Source organism: Callithrix jacchus, chromosome 1, assembly GCF_049354715.1.
Source record: "Callithrix jacchus isolate 240 chromosome 1, calJac240_pri, whole genome shotgun sequence".
Taxonomy (NCBI): Eukaryota; Metazoa; Chordata; class Mammalia; order Primates; family Cebidae; genus Callithrix; species Callithrix jacchus.
In genome coordinates this window covers 181,475,476-181,495,271 of record NC_133502.1, presented here as the reverse complement: position 1 = coordinate 181,495,271, position 19,796 = coordinate 181,475,476, and the positions used below count along the sequence as shown (strand labels likewise).

General features: G+C 45.4%; 1 protein-coding gene across 22 annotated transcripts in view; it reads left to right on the top strand.

The window, feature by feature from the left end:
- The window catches only part of TSC1 (TSC complex subunit 1), a 53,316-nt gene extending 34,007 nt beyond the window's left edge, over nucleotides 1-19,309 (top strand). For all 22 annotated transcript variants that reach the window (XM_017977061.5, XM_035261487.3, XM_017977067.5 and 19 more), the window contains 11 exons: nucleotides 2,980-3,049; nucleotides 3,510-3,614; nucleotides 4,216-4,774; nucleotides 5,856-5,899; nucleotides 6,494-6,660; nucleotides 7,501-7,683; nucleotides 8,567-8,677; nucleotides 9,679-9,801; nucleotides 13,151-13,338; nucleotides 13,417-13,578; nucleotides 14,008-19,309. In XM_017977061.5, the coding sequence (XP_017832550.1) occupies nucleotides 2,980-3,049; nucleotides 3,510-3,614; nucleotides 4,216-4,774; nucleotides 5,856-5,899; nucleotides 6,494-6,660; nucleotides 7,501-7,683; nucleotides 8,567-8,677; nucleotides 9,679-9,801; nucleotides 13,151-13,338; nucleotides 13,417-13,578; nucleotides 14,008-14,527 (2,232 nt within the window). In that variant the 3' untranslated portion in view covers nucleotides 14,528-19,309. The remainder of the gene's footprint in view (nucleotides 1-2,979; nucleotides 3,050-3,509; nucleotides 3,615-4,215; nucleotides 4,775-5,855; nucleotides 5,900-6,493; nucleotides 6,661-7,500; nucleotides 7,684-8,566; nucleotides 8,678-9,678; nucleotides 9,802-13,150; nucleotides 13,339-13,416; nucleotides 13,579-14,007) is intronic.
- The last annotated feature ends 487 nt before the right edge of the window (nucleotides 19,310-19,796 follow it).

The following is a 19,796-nucleotide window of genomic DNA, read 5'->3' as shown; positions in this document are numbered from 1 at the left end:
CACTTAGAGAAGCCTAATTATGCCAGATACAGATCTCACCTAAAATGCAATGGGTTTGAATCAGAATAATTAAAAATATTACTAGGAAGCTGCTCTCAAGGTGTGATCTGCTGACCCCTGAGTGGTTCAAAACTCTGCTTTGGAAGAACTCTTATAGGGAATCCAGTAGGTCAAATCTACTTTCTTGAATTATTATTATTAATTTTTGAGACAGGGTTTTGCTCTGTCACCCAGGGTAGAGTGCAGTGGTGTGATCATGGCTCACTGCAGCCTCAACCTCCCAGACCCATGCAATCCTCCTGCATCAGCCTCCCAAGTAGTTGGGACTACAGGCATGTGCCATGATGCCTGGCTAAGTTTTTTTTTGGTAGAGATGAGGTCTCACTATGTTGCCCAAGATAGTTAGTTTTAAACTCCTGGGCTCAAACGATCCTCCCACCTGGGCCTCCCAAAGTGCTGGGATTACAGGTGTGAGCCACTACACCTAGCCAAATCCACTTTCATAGTAACATTAAGCTGTCATCTGCCCTTCTCACTGCGTTGGTATCTGTACTGATGGCACAAAGACTATGGGGGGTGAAATGGTGGCAACTTAGCCTGAATCAAGGCAGGCATTGAAGTGTCCTATCCTAGTAGGCCTTGCATTCTTCCTTGACATATTCTCTCTATTAAAAATAAAAATAAAAAAATGTTTAAAGTCGAGGGTTCTGTATTAAGCAGTAACAGTTATTAATTTTATTAAATCTTAGCCCTTGAGAACATGTATGTGTAATATTTGTTTTTTTTTTTTTTTCTTTTGAGACGGAGTTTCGCTCTTGTCACCCAGGCTGGAGTGCAATGGTGCGATCTCGGCTCACCACAACCTCCACCTCCTGGGTTCAGGCAATTCTCCTGCCTCAGCCTCCTGAGTAGCTGTATGTGTAATATTCTTTGTGACAAAATAAAAAATATGCATAAGGCACAGATACTGCATACCAAAGTATGACGGTCCACCTCTGGCCCTCATGCAGTTATTTGAATTGAGAGGTGAACTAGCTGCCTTTTTTCACCAAATACCAGTTTTATTTGAAAGAACAGCTGTCTTACAAACTGGTTATTCAGACTTGAATATTTGGCAGGCAGTTTCTTAAATGATGAGCTGAGCCTGTCACTTCAAGATAAACAACTGACAGTATTTGTTGCCTACAATAAAATTCAACTCTCAGGTGGAAATTAGGATAGTGAAAAACGTGTCTGTAACGCCATGAACTTGATAGCTGCCCCAAGACTTTTATGATGAGATTGAAAAGTCTTTGGAAATGTAGTCATTTGATTTTTTGATATTGTATAATGAAGTGTTTCAACATTGGAATATTTGAATAACTTGAGGAGCCAATATTTTCAGAATGTCCAGTGTATGCTGTTACAGAACCATGCATAGGTAAAAAGCACGTTCAATGTACAAGGCAGGCTGGGCATGGTGCCTCACACCTGTAATCTCAGCACTTTGGGAGTCTGAGGCAGATGGATCACTTAAGATCAGGAGTTCAAGACCAGCCTGGCCTACATGCTGAAACGCCATCTCTGCTAAATACAAATATTAGCCAGCTGTGGTGGCAGGCACCTGTAATTCCAGCTACTCGGGAGGCTGAGGCAGGAGAATCGCTTGAACACAGGAGGCATCGCAGTGAGCTGAGATCACGCCACTGTACTCCAGCCTGGGCAATAGAGCAAGACTCCATCTCAAAAAGAAAAAAAAGTACAAGATAGACTAGTGGGTTTTAATGCAGTGGGAAAAGCTCATTGATGTGGTTTCAAATTTCACTTTGTAACTTTAAGAAACTACCACTTGTCAAATTTTGGTGTTATAACAAAGACAATTATTTGAAAAGTCTGTTAACATATGTTTACATTTTGTGGCTGGGTGCGGTGGCTCACTCCTGTACCTAGCACTTTGGGAGTCTGAGGGAGGTAGATTGCTTGAGCCCAGGAGTTCAAGACCAGCCTGGGCAACATGCAAAACCCCATCTCTACCAAAAAAAAAAAAATTACCCAGATGTAATCCCAGCTGCTTGGGAAGCTGATGTAGGAGGATGGCTTGAGCCCAGGAGGCAGAGATTACAGTAAGCCATGGTCACACCACTGCATTCCAGCCTAGGTGACAGAGCCAGACCTTGTCTCAAAAAGAAAAAAAACCAACACATATGTTTACTTTTACAATTACATATCAGTGGGGCCCCAGATTTTCTTTATACACTTGAGTCAAAATAACATATTGCAACAGATGGAATGTAAAGGTAGTTATGAGAATTCAGCTATCTTTCACAAAGCCACATATTAAAGAGATCGCAAAAATGTTCCACTCCTCTCACTACATTTATTTTTATTTCGGGAAATATAGTTTTTTTTTTTAAATAAGAATATGTATGTTATTTATATTAACTTGTAATGGACTTATTTTTAAGGGAATTAATAAATATTTTTAAAATTTCCCAGTTTTCTAATACAATAATTATGCCTCATAAACAAAAGCTCTTGGGATTCTCCAATCTTCTTCTTATTATTATTTTGTGTGTATGAGACACGGTCTCACTCTGTCTCCCAGGCTGAAGTGTAGTGGCACAATCATGGCTCACTGCAGCCTTGACCCCCTGGCTCAGGTGATCCTCCCACTTCAGCCTGCTGGGTAGCTGGGACTACAAGCACTGGTCACCACACCCAGCTAATTTTTAAATTTTTTGTAGAGATGGGTTTTTGCCGTGTTGCCCAGGCTAGCCTCAAACTCCTGAGCTCAAGGGGTCCACTGGCCTCCGTCTCCCAAAGTTCTGGGACTACAGGCGTGGGCCACCACACCCAGCCTGCAGTCATTTTTAAGACTGTAAAGAAAGCATCCAAACAATTTGAGAATCACTGGGCTGACCTTTAAACTACTTTACAGTATGCTTAAGAACATGTATAACATTTTTCGCTTTGTGATATAAGTGATACGTATCTTTTCAGGAAGAGCGAATGGATTCTGCAAGACCATGTCTACACAGACAGCACCATCTTCTGAATGACAGAGGATTAGGTAAAGTTTCTGCCTCATGACAGGCCTTTCTTGCTTCTTCTAATTGGGTTATATGTGTTTAAGAAAAGACAAGGAAATTCTGGGATATCCAAAATACTGAGGTCTACAGATAATCAAACAAGTAGAGAATTCTAAAAGCCAACCTAATAATATCAAAAACAGTTTTTAAGCTATTGCAATGAAGTACCTGTATTTTGACTTGGCTAAACTATTGGTGTCTGTTTTCAGAGACATTAAGAACTGAGAATTTTATTTTCTATAGGATTATTTTTGGTACTTATAGTTATATTGTTTTTAACATCTCAGTCATTTGTAATATCCCCAGGGCAGAGCCATGTCCAGCCTTCTCTGTTCAACAGGAAGAATTATTACAGACTTATTCCATATAGTGAAAGCAGTTTTACACTTACAGGGATTATACTGGATTTCTTTGACTTCATTTTTCTTTGTTTCTCTTCAGAAGAGCCACCTGGCAGCAAAGGTTCTGTCACTCTAAGTGATCTTCCAGGGTTTTTAGGTGATCTGGCCTCTGAAGAAGATAGTATTGAAAAAGATAAAGAAGAAGGTAATGCATGTGGGATTGCTGTGAGATGACAAAACCTGACCCTCATTCTGCTGTAAATCTGGGATTTTGTACCAGTGTTCACAGGCTTGCTTGATTGATCTTCTCTTGAAGTAACAAGATGGGTGGTTTAGTCTGGGATCTATGCCAGGTAAAGAGTTGTCCGCCCCCCACCCTTTTTTTTTTTTTTTAGATAGAGTGTTGCTCCATTGCCCAGGCTGGAGTGCAGTGGCATGATCATGGCTCATTGCAGCCTTGACCTCCCAGGCTTGAGCAGTCCTCCCACCTCAGCCTCCTGAGTAGCTGGGACCACAAACATACACCACTATGCTCAGCTGATTATTTTATTTTATTTTTTTTGTAGAGATGGGATCTCCCTATGTCGTCCAGGCTGGTCAATATCTCCTGGGCTCAAGTGATCCTCCCGCCTCAGCCTCCCAAACTTCTGGCATTTACAGGCATGAGCCACCATGCCCAGCTGGATGCCATTTTTTCTCTCCCCTCTGAGTGACGCCGGTACGTGGCAGCATGCAACCCAAACTGTCTAGCCTTTCCCAGATGGAATACTGACTGCTGTTTCTCTTGTTTCCTCTCATCCTCTCAGCTGCAATATCTAGAGAACTTTCTGAGATCACCACAGCAGAGGTCGAGCCTGTGGTTCCTCGAGGAGGCTTTGACTCTCCCTTTTACCGAGACAGTCTCTCAGGTTCTCAGAGGAAGACCCATTCAGCAGCCTCCAGTGCTCAGGGCACCAGCATGAACCCTGAGCCTTTACACTCCTCCCTGGACAAGCTTGGGCCTGATACACCAAAGCAAGCCTTTACTCCCATAGACCTGCCCTGCGGTGGTGCTGATGAAAGCCCTGCAGGAGGCAGGGAATGCCAGACTTCTGTGGAGACCAGTATCCTCACTCCCAGCCCTTGTAAAATTCCACCTCAGAGGAGAGGGGGCTTTGGAAGTGGGCAGCCTCCCCCGTATGATCATCTTTTTGAGGTGGCATTGCCAAAGACAGCCCATCATTTTGTCATCAGGAAGACTGAGGAGCTGTTAAAGAAAGCAAAAGGAAACACAGAGGAAGATGGTGTGCCCTCTACCTCCCCAGTGGAAGTGCTGGACAGACTGATAGAGCAGGGAGCAGACGCGCACAGCAAGGAGCTGAACAAGTAAGAGACTGGGGCCCTCTCTTCTGTGTTAAATGGTCCATTCCATTGTAAAGTACAAAAAGCGTAAGGAAGGAACAAGAATCATTCTTCGCACTCCCACCCTGAGGCAGCTGGTTCTCTCCTGTTTGTCAGATGTCCTTCTTAGCTGTTGCATCTTCACATGTGTAACCGTGTGTGACCTCTGTGCACCTAAGTTGGGATGACTCCTTAGCAGTCCATTTCAGATGAGTCTTTTTATATAGGCTATTTTGTGCCTCTGTTCTCTGAGGACACTCCAGTGCTTTCATGTGTGCCCTCTGCAAGCTGTAGGTAAAAATGAGGTTGTGGAATTTCAGAGAATATAGGAGTATTTGTCACAGTGTTTCCCTCTCTAGCTGCAGATTATCATTCTCATTTTCTGTTTTGGCATCATAGTTCATTTAGGTGGAGGATAAAATCACCACCATTTTGTGCAAGTTCAGGTGGCCTGACATCCCCTTCAAACCCCCAGAGGCACATAAGTTTTCATAGGAATCTAGCTGAGAAACTGTTTCCCATCCTTATTTTATTAGCTATTTTACAGGTGCTTAGGGAATATTTTTATTTTTCTTCTTATATACTATGCTATGGTGGCAATTGGCAGGGGTAATAATATTTAAACTCTCTTTTTAAAATGAGATTTGGTGTGATAGGCTCAGGTAAATTACTTACTTTTTCCTTAAATTTGAATGGCAGTAGCTTTACAACAGAGTGTACTCCCTGTATATTTAAATGGACAGGGTTGAAAATGGCTCTCAGTGTGTTTGACTACTCAGTTTCTCTGGAGAGCTGGCCTCAGAAACAGAGGCCGTGGTGTGTGCAGTGGAGGTCAGGCTGAGGCCCTCTCCACTCTGGAGACCAGGTCGTAGGCAGTGGGGCCACCTCCCATTGCATCTACTGTAGGCTTCTGTAATTCTCTGTGGACCTGGAGCTTGAAACATTCTTATGCCATTGCGAATTCTGACCACAAGGAAGTAATCTAACCTTGCTGCAAGTAAAAGTCCAAATAAGTTCTTTTCTTGGTATGACCGGTAACTTTGTTACTCAAAAACTTTCTTCCTAGGTTGCCTTTACCCAGCAAGTCTGTCGACTGGACCCACTTTGGAGGTAAAGTTGTATACTCCACATGGTTCCTACTTGCTTGTTGCCCTTTCTGTCCTTGAAGGAGGTGCCCTCTGGGAAACACATCTCCCCTTGGCTGTTGCTCCAGCCAGGCTATCTGCCTGCTAAAAGATCTTCAGTGTTGCAAAGTCAGCATTTCTTATTTTTGAAAAGTGGCAAGTAGCATGCACTTGAGAGAAGAAGTACACACAGTACAGACTTCATGCCATGCTTCCCTAGAAAAGACCCACGTGGGGTGGGCGGTGCAGCTGAGTCTTCCTGGGGGACAAGGCACCAGTGAAGGAAGGGCCTTGAGAAGTAGAAAGGGCATCTGAAATGTGTGATCTCGATTTGTGGGGAAAAGAAAGCAAGCTCTCAAAGAGTCATCCCACGTGATACAACCCTTTGCATTCTTTCACAAGGGAGACACATAGTCCATATCTTCCCCCTCCTGTTACTGGGAGCCAAGTGATCGTTTGCCAAGAGAGTGGTAATTTGTTTTAAAGAATTGTGTTTGTTAAGCTAACAACACATGGGAAGGGGCTTGATTGAACAATCTGTAAAAGGCATTTGTGCCACCCTCCCTCTGCTTTAAATCAGGCTCTCCTCCTTCAGATGAGATCCGCACCCTCCGAGACCAGTTGCTTTTACTGCACAACCAGTTACTCTATGAGCGTTTTAAGAGGCAGCAGCATGCCCTGCGGAACAGGCGGCTCCTCCGCAAGGTGATCAAAGCAGCAGCTCTGGAGGAACATAATGCTGCCATGGTGAGGACTGGGGAGGGGCAGGTGGAGCTCACTTCTTGTTTTATTTTGGGTCAGCATGATAGCTTGTAAAGCTGAGGAGGTCAGAGTTCCCAGTCCTTCCCAATCCTTCAGGCAGGTCACTTGAGGTTAAGACATGAATGGTTACGTCTCAGAATTCCCTCAGAATTCTCAGAAATCACGGGGACAAGTGATTTTTTGTGTGTATGTTTGTGTGTAATCGGCCATGATGATGAAGGATCAGAAGATGATTTTATTTTTCCATAAAACTAACTCTTGTAAAGCTATTTCATGGTACAGAATGGAAGTGTGTATTGTACAGTGGGTGTGAAGCCAGTCAGACCTGGAGTTTGAATCTCGGCTCTAGCAGTGTTACCTTAGAAAAGTAACAGCCTCTTGAAGCCTCTGTTAGCCATGCTATAAGATGGAAGTGATAATAGCAGCACCTACTCTTTAAGTTGTGATGGTTTAAAGAAATGATGTCGGTAAGCACTTGCTCAGTGCCCAGCACACTGCAAGCATTCAGTAAATGCTCATCATCTAGTGAACTTAGTACCATGTATGAGAGATTTTACTCCATTGTTGGCAGTCAGACTTTTGAAAGTGTTGGAAGCAATTTGATCCCTGAGAAGATTTCTTTAAGCAACTAAGATCCATTTGCTTAATGCTAAATTTGGAAAACCTTGACCTAAAGCCAAGTAAGACAGTAGTGAGCTCTGAGTTTGGGTCTGTAGTTTTACATTGTCAGGGTAGCTTGACTGTTCAGATGAAATGTTTGCAGTGTGTATTAAATTGCCTGTGTTGGAAGACAGCTAAAATGATGACATTTCTGGTCTCTGCTAGAAAGATCAGTTGAAGTTACAAGAGAAAGACATCCAGATGTGGAAAGTTAGCCTGCAGAAAGAACAAGCTAGATACAGTCAGCTTCAGGAGCAGCGTGACACTATGGTAACCAAGCTCCACAGCCAGATCCGACAGCTGCAGCATGACCGAGAGGAATTCTATAACCAGAGCCAGGAATTACAGGTATAAACCACCACCAGGCAGAGTCAACCGCGAGAATGCTGGATAGCAGTAGAGAGGGAGGCAGCGGGTTTCCTTGGATGTCCTGGACTTGTTCAGCTTCACTAAGCTGAATGCTCTTCTCTCTGAAATCATGGCAGAGATTCTTCATGGCAGGTGAATCTTTCTTAGGGCAGAGGTTCCCCAACTTTCTTGGTTCATTTAATAGCTCCCTTAGTGTCTCAGTAATTTTTTTTCTACAGCCAAAAAGAAACACTTCTGCAGCCAGAAGGAAACAGTTCTGCTCATTAACTAGATCTGAATAACTTAGTGTGTATTAATGTCCTAAGAACTTAGTAGCTGTTTGAAGATAATAGATATAAATTTAAAAAAAAATAACTGCACCTATTGGGCACTGCATGGTGTCTCAGACCTTGAAATCAGAGTGAACAGTGACACCCTCATTTCCTGTTTCACATTGGTTTTCCTTGTGGTACCTTGTATCGCTGCAACCAAAAAAGCCCAGCTTCATCCACAGACACGCAGCATCATCTCCAGCCAGTTAGTAATTCACAGGGTGTCCAACAGATGGCGCTGTGTCTCCCTCGAAAATTTAAAATCTTTCTGCAGCATCCCTGTGAGTTTGCTGTGTAGCCTCAGGGCTCTTTGGTGCACAGTTTGGGAACTGAGGATCTAAGGTCTCTTTGTTTCTTTTGTTAAACAGTGAGGCACTCAGAAATCAGCCATAACTTACTTTTTTAAACTAAGATGTCAAATCCTGAGGGCCCAAGAATAGTAGAGTCAATGAGCTAGGCATTCCCAGTTCTCTGTGGGCTGGTGGCCAGGTAGGCTTGTGATCTGGCCTGTCAGTGCTCCTGAAACTTCATGTCCACGTCTCTTTGGGTAGACCAAGCTGGAGGACTGCAGGAACATGATCGCAGAGCTGCGGCTAGAATTGAAGAAGGCCAACAACAAGGTGTGTCACACTGAGCTGCTGCTCAGCCAGGTGTCTCAAAAGGTAAGAAGTGAGGCAGACCTGAGTCTGTTCCAACACTGTTTCCTTCAGACAGGAGGAAGAAACCTGTGACTTGACTTTCTGTGTCATGGCTTCATATTCCCTGACATTTGGCAATGTCTGGAGACATTTTAGGTTGATGTTTTTGGTGCTACTGGCATCTAGTGGGTAGGAGCCAGGATGCTGCCAAATATCCTACAGTGCCCAGGCAGCCCATGCAGCAAAGAAGTATCCAAATCCTGGTCTGTGTGTATCCCGTGGGACTCTTTCTTCATACCTCGTTTACATCAGTGTAAAAAGTTTGTTCGGGCTTTTGAATGTGAGTCCTCCTTCTTTGGGAATCATTGCACTTTTGACATCATTTACTCAAGAACAGTGAGTTTTCCCTAGGGTTTATCCCACTGGACTTTGGTCATATACCTGTCCAACTGCTCCAGGTGTTCTGTGGGTGGTCAATGTTTTTTTTTGAGACGGAGTTTCGCTCTTGTTACCCAGGCTGGAGTGCAATGGCGCGATCTCAGCTAACCGCAACCTCCGCCTCCTGGGTTCAGGCAATTCTCCTGGCTCAGCCTCCTGAGTGGCTGGGATTACAGGCACGCGCCACCATGCCCAGCTAATTTTTTTTGTATTTTTAGTAGAGATGGGGTTTCACCATGTTGACCAGAATGGTCTCGATCTCTTGACCTCGTGATCCACCCACCACCTCGGCCTCCGAAAGTGCTGGGATTACAGGCGTGAGCCACCGCGCCCGGCCGGGTGGTCAGTTTTGATGGACCGCATTTGTGCTGCTTCCCCGTTGCAGAGCACAGTTCTGAAGTGCATTGCTGTCTATTTTTGTTGTCCTTGGGTGCCAAGCTCTCCACCTGTCATGGACTGTAAAACCCTGGGACTTGGTCATTTTGCCTTAACATTGAAATATTGTGCTCCTAGTTGGTTCCCTGTTTAATGCCCACGTGCTAGTCTTATGTCGTCGGATTTTTCACTTTGCTTATGTTTTTGGTTAGCTCTCAAACAGCGAGTCGGTCCAGCAGCAGATGGAGTTCTTGAACAGACAGCTGTTGGTTCTTGGGGAGGTCAACGAGCTATATTTGGAACAACTGCAGAACAAGCACTCAGATACCACAAAGGTATGCCAGGGCTGGGGGAGCCAGACCTTAGTGGGGAAAGCTTTTCAGACCCAGACAGTAAGTCTCCGGCATGTCATATAGAATGGCTTTATGACTTGTTTCCTAAAAGACAGAGTGGCAGTCCCACTGCTCCCTGGTCCAGCTCTACAAGCACTTTCCAGCCACCATGTGAGCTTGTTTCTCCTTCCTGGGTTGCTTTGAAGTTAAGCGGAAAGCACTTAATAGTAATTGGTACAGAGTAGGTGTGAAGTGTTTCCTTTCTCTTCCCTATGCCCCCTTTAAAAGAGGGAGAGGATAAAAGGCTGGGGAACCTATTGTGCTTAACCCTACCTCTCAGGACGATGGGTATAGCTTGGTATACATACCAGTTTTTTTTTCCTTTTAATGTTGGATTTCTGCCGATGGTAGTTCAGTCCTGGCAACAAGGCCAGCACTGGGATGATCTTATGTTAATTAGTGCCTCACCAGTGGTGTGGAGGCAGAAGTTTTAACTCACTTTATAAATAGCCTCAGGTCATGTTAGTGAATGAGTTGGGAATAGAATTGTAATAGTAGCTGCTCAGATGCTTCCTGTCACTAACTTCTCCATCACACAAGGGCCTTCTTTTTAGGTTTCTTGGGCATGTGCTTTGTAAAGAGTCTTTTTTTAGCCGGATATAGAGAGGAGTCTTAGAACTAGAGATAGTAATTTTCCAAATAGAATTGCTCTTTATTTCTTGGCTCCTCTCAGCTCAGAGATACAGACGCCCTTTTTTAGAAGGATGTTAGATGTGGGACTTTCTCTAGAAAGCAGCCGTCACTTATTTTTGAGGTGTAATGGCTTTGGGAACAGAAAGGGGGAAAAACAGATCCAAGGCACAAGATAACGCTGCTGAGACACGCCCGTGTCATCTCCTGAGAGAAGCCTAGATGGCTTGTGCTCTTTGGGACCTTGAGTAGCCACCTCTCCTTGGGGCCCTGTTTCCCAGTTCATAGAACAGGGGTGATGCAGCTGAGTTGTGATAGTCAGGATGCCTTCAGTTGTAGACAACAAAAACCAAACTAGGGCTGGGCCCGGTGGCACACACCTATAGTGCCAACTACTTGGGAGGCTGAAATAGGAGGATTGCTTGAGCTCAGAAGTTCTAGACCGGCCAGGCCTGATGGCTCATGCCTGTAATCCCAGCACTTTGGGAGGCTAAGGCAGGTGGATCACAAGGTCAGGAGTTCAAGACCAGCCTGGCCAATATGGTGAAACCCCATCTCTCCTAAAAATATAAAAATTGGCCAGGCATGGTGGTGGGAGCCTGTAATCCCAGCTACTCGGAAGCCTGAGGCAGAGAATTGCTTGAACCTGGGAGGCGGAGGTTGTAGTGAGCCGAGATTGCACTGCTGCACTCCAGCCTGGGTGACAGAGTAAGACTCTGTCTCAAAAAAAAAAAAAAAAAAAGGGCTTCATCTCCAAAAAAACAACAAAAACAAAAAACACTAAGCCAGCCTAAGAGTGAAGAATTTTATTGATTACTTGACAAGAGGTCCTGAGGCAGGTGAGTTCCAGGTTGGTCAAGCTGGCATTCAGAGGCAGCGTCAAGGAGCCAGGCTCTTTCCACTCTTTTGCACTGCCTCGCTTATCCTGTAGGCCTTGTCCTCCAGCTACCTGCACTTATGGTTGCCAGGTGTGTGCCATTGGCAGACATGATGTCCCACAGAGGAGGAGAGCATCTCTTCCCATTTCTTTCTCAGCAAGAAAACCTTTCCCAGGCCAGGCATGGTGGCTTATGCCTGTAATCCCAGCACTTTGGGAGGCCGAGGCAGGCAAATCATGAGGTCAGAAGATCAGGACCATTCTGGCCAACATGGGGAAACCCTGTCTCTACTAAAATACATTTAGCTGGACGTGGTGGCACATGCCTGTAGTCCCAGCTACTTGGGAGGCTGAGGTAGGAGAATCACTTGAATTCAGGAGGCAGAAGTTGCAGTGAGCTGAGATCGTGCCACTGCACTCCATCCTGGGTGCAATCAGGTGACAGAGCGAGACTCTGTCTTAAAAAAAAAACAACTTTCCCAGACACTTCCACCATACTTCTCATCTCCCCTGTTGGCCAGGCCTGTCCTGTGCCCATCCCTAACCTAGCCTAGTTAATGCCTTGACCCAGTCAGGATTTGCCCCTGAACCTGGAGCTGGGGTTGCTCTTGTTGCATCCAGAGGAGGAAGAAGAGTGAGTGGTGGGGAATCAGGTGGGAATGGTTGGTAGGAGTTGGTAAGGATTAGAGAGAGTACACAGATGTTCCTGGCAGATGTTCCTGGCTCGAAGCCTTGCATTATTATCTCTAAAGGAAGTCCTATTGTTTATGACAGAGGCCAGATAGATGCATTCACCTGCCTTGTGCTGAAGTCTGGAGCCATTTAGCGCAGCTGGAACAGCCACACTGAGAGCCAGTTCTGAGCATTCTATAACAAGGAAGAATTGGGCTTACCAGACAGCATCAAGGCAGGGGCACCTTCATGAAGCTCATCTCCTTGCTGTTTATGGCTTATTATCTTTTTCAGAAAACATATATATGGTCAATTTTATGTTACATACATTTTACCACAGTAAACACACACATACACACACACAAATGTTACACAGGCTTGTTAGAAAAATACCCTTTCTGCCTTCTTTCTGAGCATTAGTGTATATTTGCTCTGGGTTTCAAGCCAGTCTAGTCTGTCGGCAGGAGGCCATCTGCCATAGCAGGATCAGCAAACCTCATCAGGGCACCCAGTCTGCAAAGGCTGCTTTGCTTGAGCATATCTGCTCCCTTGGTGTTCCATCCTGTAGCCTTTCCTGCGCTACTGTCAGGAGGGGAGAAAAGTAGAAGAGAAAGCAAGTGGCCTGCGGTACCTCCAGACTGAAAGGATAACTGAATATTGGCATATTTTCACTTGGTGTTTTGTATATGTTTGCATAGTTGATTGTACTGTTCACACAGTCTTATAGTCTGCTTTTTAATCTTTTTACTGATACCATATCATTTTTTAAGACTTAGAAATATAGGATATATTTTAATTTACTTAACTGTTCCCCTGACATTAGACTTAAATGATGGTGTTTCTAGGTTTTTGCTGTTATAAATATGCTGTGATTATTTTTTGTGCAAAATTCTTATTTATGTTACATGATTTCCTTGGGGATAGATTTCAAGAAAGGGTTACTAGGATAATACTACCAGCTTACTTTCCAGAAAGTTGTACTAGTTTATATTTCTACTATCAGTATACTAAAGGGCCTTCTCAGTCCTTACATTGTCTTTTCAAAATGGATACAGCATGTTTATTTTTTATAAGTATGAATTCTAGTCTTTTTTTTTTTTTTTTTTTTTTAAGGAAGTGGAAATGATGAAAGCTGCCTATCGGAAAGAGCTAGAAAAAAACAGAAGCCAAGTTATCCAGCAGACTCAGAGGCTTGATACCTCCCAAAAACGGATTCTGGAACTGGAATCTCACCTGGCCAAGAAAGACCACCTTCTTTTGGAACAGAAGAAATATTTAGAGGATGTCAAACTCCAGGCAAGGTAACTTTCATCAGGAAAGGTTTTTGTGTTTTTTGTTAAGTGGAACTTCCTATATTCTGGCTGGTCTGTATCTTTCAGAGGACAGCTGCAGGCCGCAGAGAGCAGGTATGAGGCTCAGAAACGGATAACCCAGGTGTTTGAATTGGAGATCTTAGATTTATATGGCAGGCTGGAGAAAGATGGCCTCCCGAAAAAACTTGAAGAAGAAAAAGCAGAAGCAGCTGAAGCAGCAGAAGAAAGGTAGGAGCAAAGAACTGATGAAAGACCTTCAGGTTAAGCTGCCAATACCAGCACGAGGACTGTGTTACATGGTGTGGGAAGCAGTTACAGCTGATTACACAGGGCTGCAGCACTCAGCTCACTGCATTTCAGAGATACCACTCTGATGTTCCTTTCCTCAAAACGCCCAGTGATCTCTCCGTATTCCTTTTCCTGACCTTGAGTCCCTCCATATGGCCACAGGAAGTGTTCACATTTAAGATTGCCACCTAGTATCCCTAGTTGTGACAGGTTTCTCTTGATGAGCTCTCCTGCTTGAGTCCAGTATTATGAAACAGAGAGTGGGCTGGCAGAGTTCGTCATCAGTGTGAGCGTCAGTGCAATTCCACGTATTCCGAATGTGAACGTTCTACTCACCAGCTCCTTTTTTCCTCCCTGGCTTTCTTACAGGCTTGACTGTTGTAATGATGGCTGCTCAGATTCCATAGTAGGGCACAATGAAGAGGCATCTGGCCACAACGGTGAGACCAAGACCCCCAGGCCCAGCAGCACTCGGGGCAGTAGTGGAAGCAGAGGAGGTGGAGGCAGCAGCAGCAGCAGTGAGCTTTCTACCCCGGAGAAACCCCCAAACCAGAGGGCAGGCCCTTTCAGCAGTCGGTGGGAGACAACTATGGGAGAATCCTCTGCCAGCATCCCCACCACTGTGGGCTCACTTCCCAGTTCAAAAAGCTTCCTGGGTATGAAGGCCCGAGAGTTATTTCGTAATAAGAGTGAGAGCCAATGTGATGAGGACGGCGTGGTCATCAGTAGCCTTTCCGAGAGCATAAAGCCAGAACTGGGCAAAGACTTGGGTGTGGAAGCCAAGACTTCCCTGAACCTAGATGGCCCGCACCCATCTCCCCCGAACCCGGACAGTGTTGGACAGCTACATATCATGGACTACAATGAGACTCATCATGAACACAGCTAAGGATGATGGTCAATCAGTGTTAACTTGCATATCGTTGGCACAGAACAGGAGGTGTGAATGCACGTTTCAAAGCTTTCCTCTTTCCAGGGTCTGAGTGCAAGTTCATGTGTGGAAATGGGACGGAGGTCCTTTGGACAGCTGACTGAATGCAGAACGGTTTTTGGATCTGGCATCGAAATGCCTCTTGACCTTCCCCTCCACCCGCCCCTAACCTCCTCTTCTCATTTACCTCGCAGTGTGTTCTAATCCAAGGGCCAGTTGGTGTTCCTCAGTAGCTTTATTTTCTTCCTTCCTGCCCCAAATGATTGCGTCCTTTGAACCTGTGCAATATGAGGCCAAATTTAATTTTTGAGTCTAACACACCACGTTCTGCTTTTCTGAAGCTCAGATAACTGGGTTGGCTCTCAGTGAGACTAGGTAGTTTGTTGCATTGCAGGTAAGTCCAGTTTTGTCTTTTCCAGGAGGATGTAGCCTGCAAAGCTGGCTGTCTTCACATGAAAGCTTTTACAAGAGACTTTCCCACTGCTTTTTGATTCTGAAGTTCAGCATCTAAAGCAGCAGATCTAGAAAAACAGTGGTTTCTTCATGATTACATTCTTTTGGCAGTTCTGATAAGCTTCCTAGAAGGTTGTGTGTGAACAGAAGCCTGTTGTTTCCGAAATCTAGAGCTGGCACTGTAGAACCCATACACCCTTTGGGAAAGCTCTTGTCCCTTCTTCCCCTACTACCTCTTATTTATTTGGTGTTTGCTTGAATGCTGGTACTATTGGCTGATGTGTAGGTCATAAAACCTGTTCTCGTAGGAGGCAAGGAGGAGTCACTGGGAGAGGTTACCCGAGAAGCACTTGAGCATGAGGAACTGCACCTGCAGGCTGGTCTCAGCTTGCTGGGCCTTCTGTTAAAGCCGCCTGTCTGCTGGCCTTCCTTGGTGTGCACACGCCTCTTGTTCATGTCAGCTTATTTGTGAGACTGCAGCAGAAAGGCTCTGAAGGGCCAAACGAGTTTCTGCAAAGTATATGTAACCATGATTTCTCAGGCCGTGACGGCTGCCTCGCTGTAGCAGGTTCTAGGCCACCAGAAGGGGGGCAGCTTTTTCATACCAATTCCAATTTTAGGGGCTGACTCTCCAGGGAGCTGAGTCATCACACTCTCCATTTTAGTAATGGCAGAGCAATTTAAGCGGAGTCCAGAGAATGCTGGCACTAGGCTGCCCCATATGCTCACGAGAGAGGACATTAGTCAGAAAAGCGGCAGTGGCAAAGAACCAAACTCAACAAATGCTCCTGAAATAAATGCTGGAAGCCTAAGAATTGTTGCCTGGTGTCCGGCCGAGGCAGGGGAAAGTTGGTAAGAAGGAGCCAGAGAACTTGGCTTTCCTGTTTCTGTTCTTACAGTAAAAAGAAGAGAAGGATTGAGTCAAAGAGGTAAAAAAAAAACCTCTCACGGTACGAAATCTTAGTGCACATGGAGGCTTCCAGCATGAGAGAATGAAAGTTTTTTTGTTTTTGTTTTTTTAAAGCATGGTAATAAATATTCCAGCATCCCTAACTAGAGGGAACTAGACAGAGATTCCGTGTCACCCTCGCTATACCAGCAGAAACCTGTTTGGGGCAGGATTTCTGGGTGTGACTGATTCCCAGCCTGTGGCAGGGTGTGGTCCCTAGGTCCCTACCCAGCCTAGCACAGGCTGGCAGTTACCACTGAATGTCAGATGTGGAGTATTAGTGATACCACACATTTAATTCAGCTTTGTCCAAAGGAAAGCTTAAAATCCAGTACAGTCTAGTTTCCTGGTTCAGCTTTAGAAAAGGAAAATGTGAACAAATTTAGAAAGGGAAGGAAGTCCCATGGGTGAATCCTGAAACAAGTGCTTTCCCCTCTTCATGCCCAAGAGGTCTGTGCCACGGAACAAGACAGCAGGCACTTAAAGCCTTTTCCTTAATTGGCAAAGGAAAAGAGGCTCACGTGAAAAAGAAAAAACATTTTAGAAGTGGATGGAGGCAGCTTGGTCAAGTGGTGAGAGGCCTAGGCTGGAAGCCCCATGGATGGAGCTTCATTCATCTGGCCTGGGTGTCCCTTTACTCAGCTTTATAACAAAGGCGCTGCAACTCAGGTGCCTTTGAGTTCTAGGAGGCTGTGGGTTTACTCAACTACGGTTGGGGGATTGAGACCTGGACTTAGGTTGAAAGTGCCCAACCTAAAAATGTAGGCTTCTATGTTGCAAAAAACCCCAGAGTCAGTAGTTAGGTTTGGTTTGGTTTTGGAAGTGATAAACCTGCCAAGGGTCAACAGGTCACTTGATCATGCTGCAGTGATTAGTTTTAAGGATGAAAAGGTGATAGTAGGACTCTCGAGAGGCAGTTCAGTCCTGGGCAAAGGCATTAGTACAGTTAGCATTAAGGGCAGAGTCTGCCTTGAAACCAATTAAGCAGCTTGGTATTCATAAATACTGGGATTGGATGGTCTCTGTCCAGAAATCACTATGGGCGAGGATACCTGTCTCAGCTGTTCGGCCAATATGCATAACCTACTCGGTTCCCCACCTGACACTAACCAGAGTCAGCACAGGCCCTGAGGAGCCTGGAGTCTGCTGCTATGCAGCATGGGATTCATTTTAAAAGGAGCACTACAGTTTTAGCGGGGAGGGGGATAAGAAGACGAGGAGCAAATGAGCTCCCAAGTCCCTGCAGGTGAATAAGCACACAGATCTGCGTCTGATAGAACTTCTATGGATTTGCAAAAAGCCATTGACAAGGCTCTGCCATAAAGTCTATAAAAATTGTTTTTATGGGATTGGAAGAAACCCAAAGGTAGGAAGGTCAAGGTCATTTCTTAGGTGGAGAGGTTGTTAAAAATGCCCTTGGAGATGAGTACCGGCCCAGCATTCCTAAGGCAGGTGGACAGACAGTGACCTCCCTAGGTTTGCCCACAGTGGTTTTCAGGAGAGAAAACTGCCCAACCTTTGGGAATAAGCTGCAGAATTTTCTTACTAAGCTTGATGAGTGAAGAGGCGAGAGGTGAGCTACTTTGTGAGCCAAAGTTTATGTGACGTGGTTGGGGGAAACAGTCCAAACTGTTTGAGAAGGTGAGCTGTTAAACCCAGGAACGGGTCCTGGAAGCCACTGACAATTAGAAGAATTCACACACCAGGCCGCACATTACTGGGCAAAAGCAGGACAACAGGGAGTGAAACCCCAGACTTGGACCGTCCCCTTTACAACAGCACGTGTAGTTTCTGGTATATTTGTTGAGAAAGATAAAACTCTAGCACTTGTTTAGAGGAGGATATAAAGTGGTTGTGGGGATGAAAGGATGTCTGAGACCACAGAGGCTCAGACTCACTGTTAAGAATAGAAAACTGGGTATGTTTCGTGTAGCCAGCAGAACTGAAGTGTGCTGTGATGAGCCAATGTGAATTTCTACCAAATAGTAGAGCATACCACTTGAAGAAAGAAAGAACTGAAGAGCAAACGAAAGTACTGAGTAACAATACTCACTTTTTCTCACTGAAAGCACTGAGGCGGGGGGGAAGCCTGTACAGGCTGGAGGAGGGTTTGGGCAGAGTGAAGGCCTGGCCAGGACCTTGGTGAGATGGAGTGCTGCCTGCCCCCTACAGATATTCTTGGAGCACGGTCCCCCCAGGGGGCTCTGCCCCACTTGGAGAAGAAAGCTGCCTTGTGTGCAGTGACCAAATCAGCACACCATGTCTGCTGCATCTTCACTCTCCAGGGTACAGGCTTTAAAACAGACCTGCGATGAGTGTTGGAAAAATGTATCCAGTCCGAAGATGTTTGTGTATCTGTTTACATCCAGAGTTCTGTGACACATGCCCCCCAGATTGCTGCAAAGTAATTGATTGCACTTGATTAAGCTTTTGTCTGTAGGTAAAAGAACAAGTTTAGGTCGAGGACTGGCCCCTAGGCTGCTGCTGTGACCCTTGTCCCATGTGGCTTGTTTCCCTGTCTGGGACTCTTCGATGTGCCCAGGGGTTATGTTCCTGTCTCTTCCATGCCATCCTGCAGTCCATACCTGCTCGCCTGAGGGAAGAGCGGCTACAGCTACAGGGGGAGCCTGCCTGGAAGAGCCGAGCACCTGTGCCCATGGCTTTTGGTCATGAAACGAGTTAATGAAGGCAGAGGAGCTTCCGCCCCGCTTCCCCGTGCCACATTATCCATTCTCTGGGATAAGTAGGCTGATTTAACCATTAGCATGGACCTTTCAGGGGAGACCCTGAGAGTCTTGAGAACCCCCAGACCAACCCTTCCCTCCCTTTCCCCACCTCTCCCAGTGTTTGGACAGGAGCTGCTCTGTGTAGCAAATACTTGGGCTTATGAAAGAGGCAGCCATGCATTTTGCACTAGGAAGCATCAATAATCACTTTTCAGACGACTTCTATGGACCACAAATATATTACGGAGGAACAGATTTTGCTAAGACATAATCTAGTTTTATAACTCAATCATGGATGAACCATGTGTGGCAAACTTGCAATTTAAAGGGGTCCCATCAGTGAAAAGAAACTGATTTTTTTTTAACGGACTGCTTTTAGTTAAATTGAAAGTCAGCTCTTGTCAAAAGGTCTAAGCTTTCCCGCCTCAATCTTAAAAGCATGTCAACAATCCACATCGGATGCCATGAATATGAACTGCAAGATGAAATGGTACAATCTTAGTGAACGGGAATTGGAATCAAAAGGGTTTGCTGTCCTTAGAATGTTCTCAAATGTCAAGGCAGTTGCTTGTGTTTAACTGTGAACAAATAAAAATTTATCGTTTTGCACTACTCTGCTGTGTGGACATGGAGTGACTTACAGTGGCCTTGGCAGGCTTATAGGTCAAGCAGGGGACTAGTCCAGAGACAGAAAGCCTTAGGGTCTGATTTGGCTATCTTCAGTAACTTGAGGAGGGAGGGGCCTGACAAATAGTGGATTTGGGCTTTTGTCTCTAAGAAGACCCTTTTATTCTGGTGAATTATCTGGTACACGGCCACAAATCCATGCTCTTCCTCAGAGAGTGGCTTAGTGGCATAGTGTGGGAGGGGGTGACTTAAATCCTGTCTACAGAGAAACCCCAGAGCCAGGTGGTCTGCGGGGTTGTGCTGCTGTGCTATGCCTGGCATGTTGGGTGCCACGGAGTCCTTTTGGTGGCACCCCACTGACACGTCAGTGCTCCAGAGCTCACTCTCCTGAGCCTGGCTGGTGGTGATAATGTGAGTGCACTGAGGTGACAGTGCAGCTCCCAGCACCCCTTGCTCCATGCCCTTCAAGGCT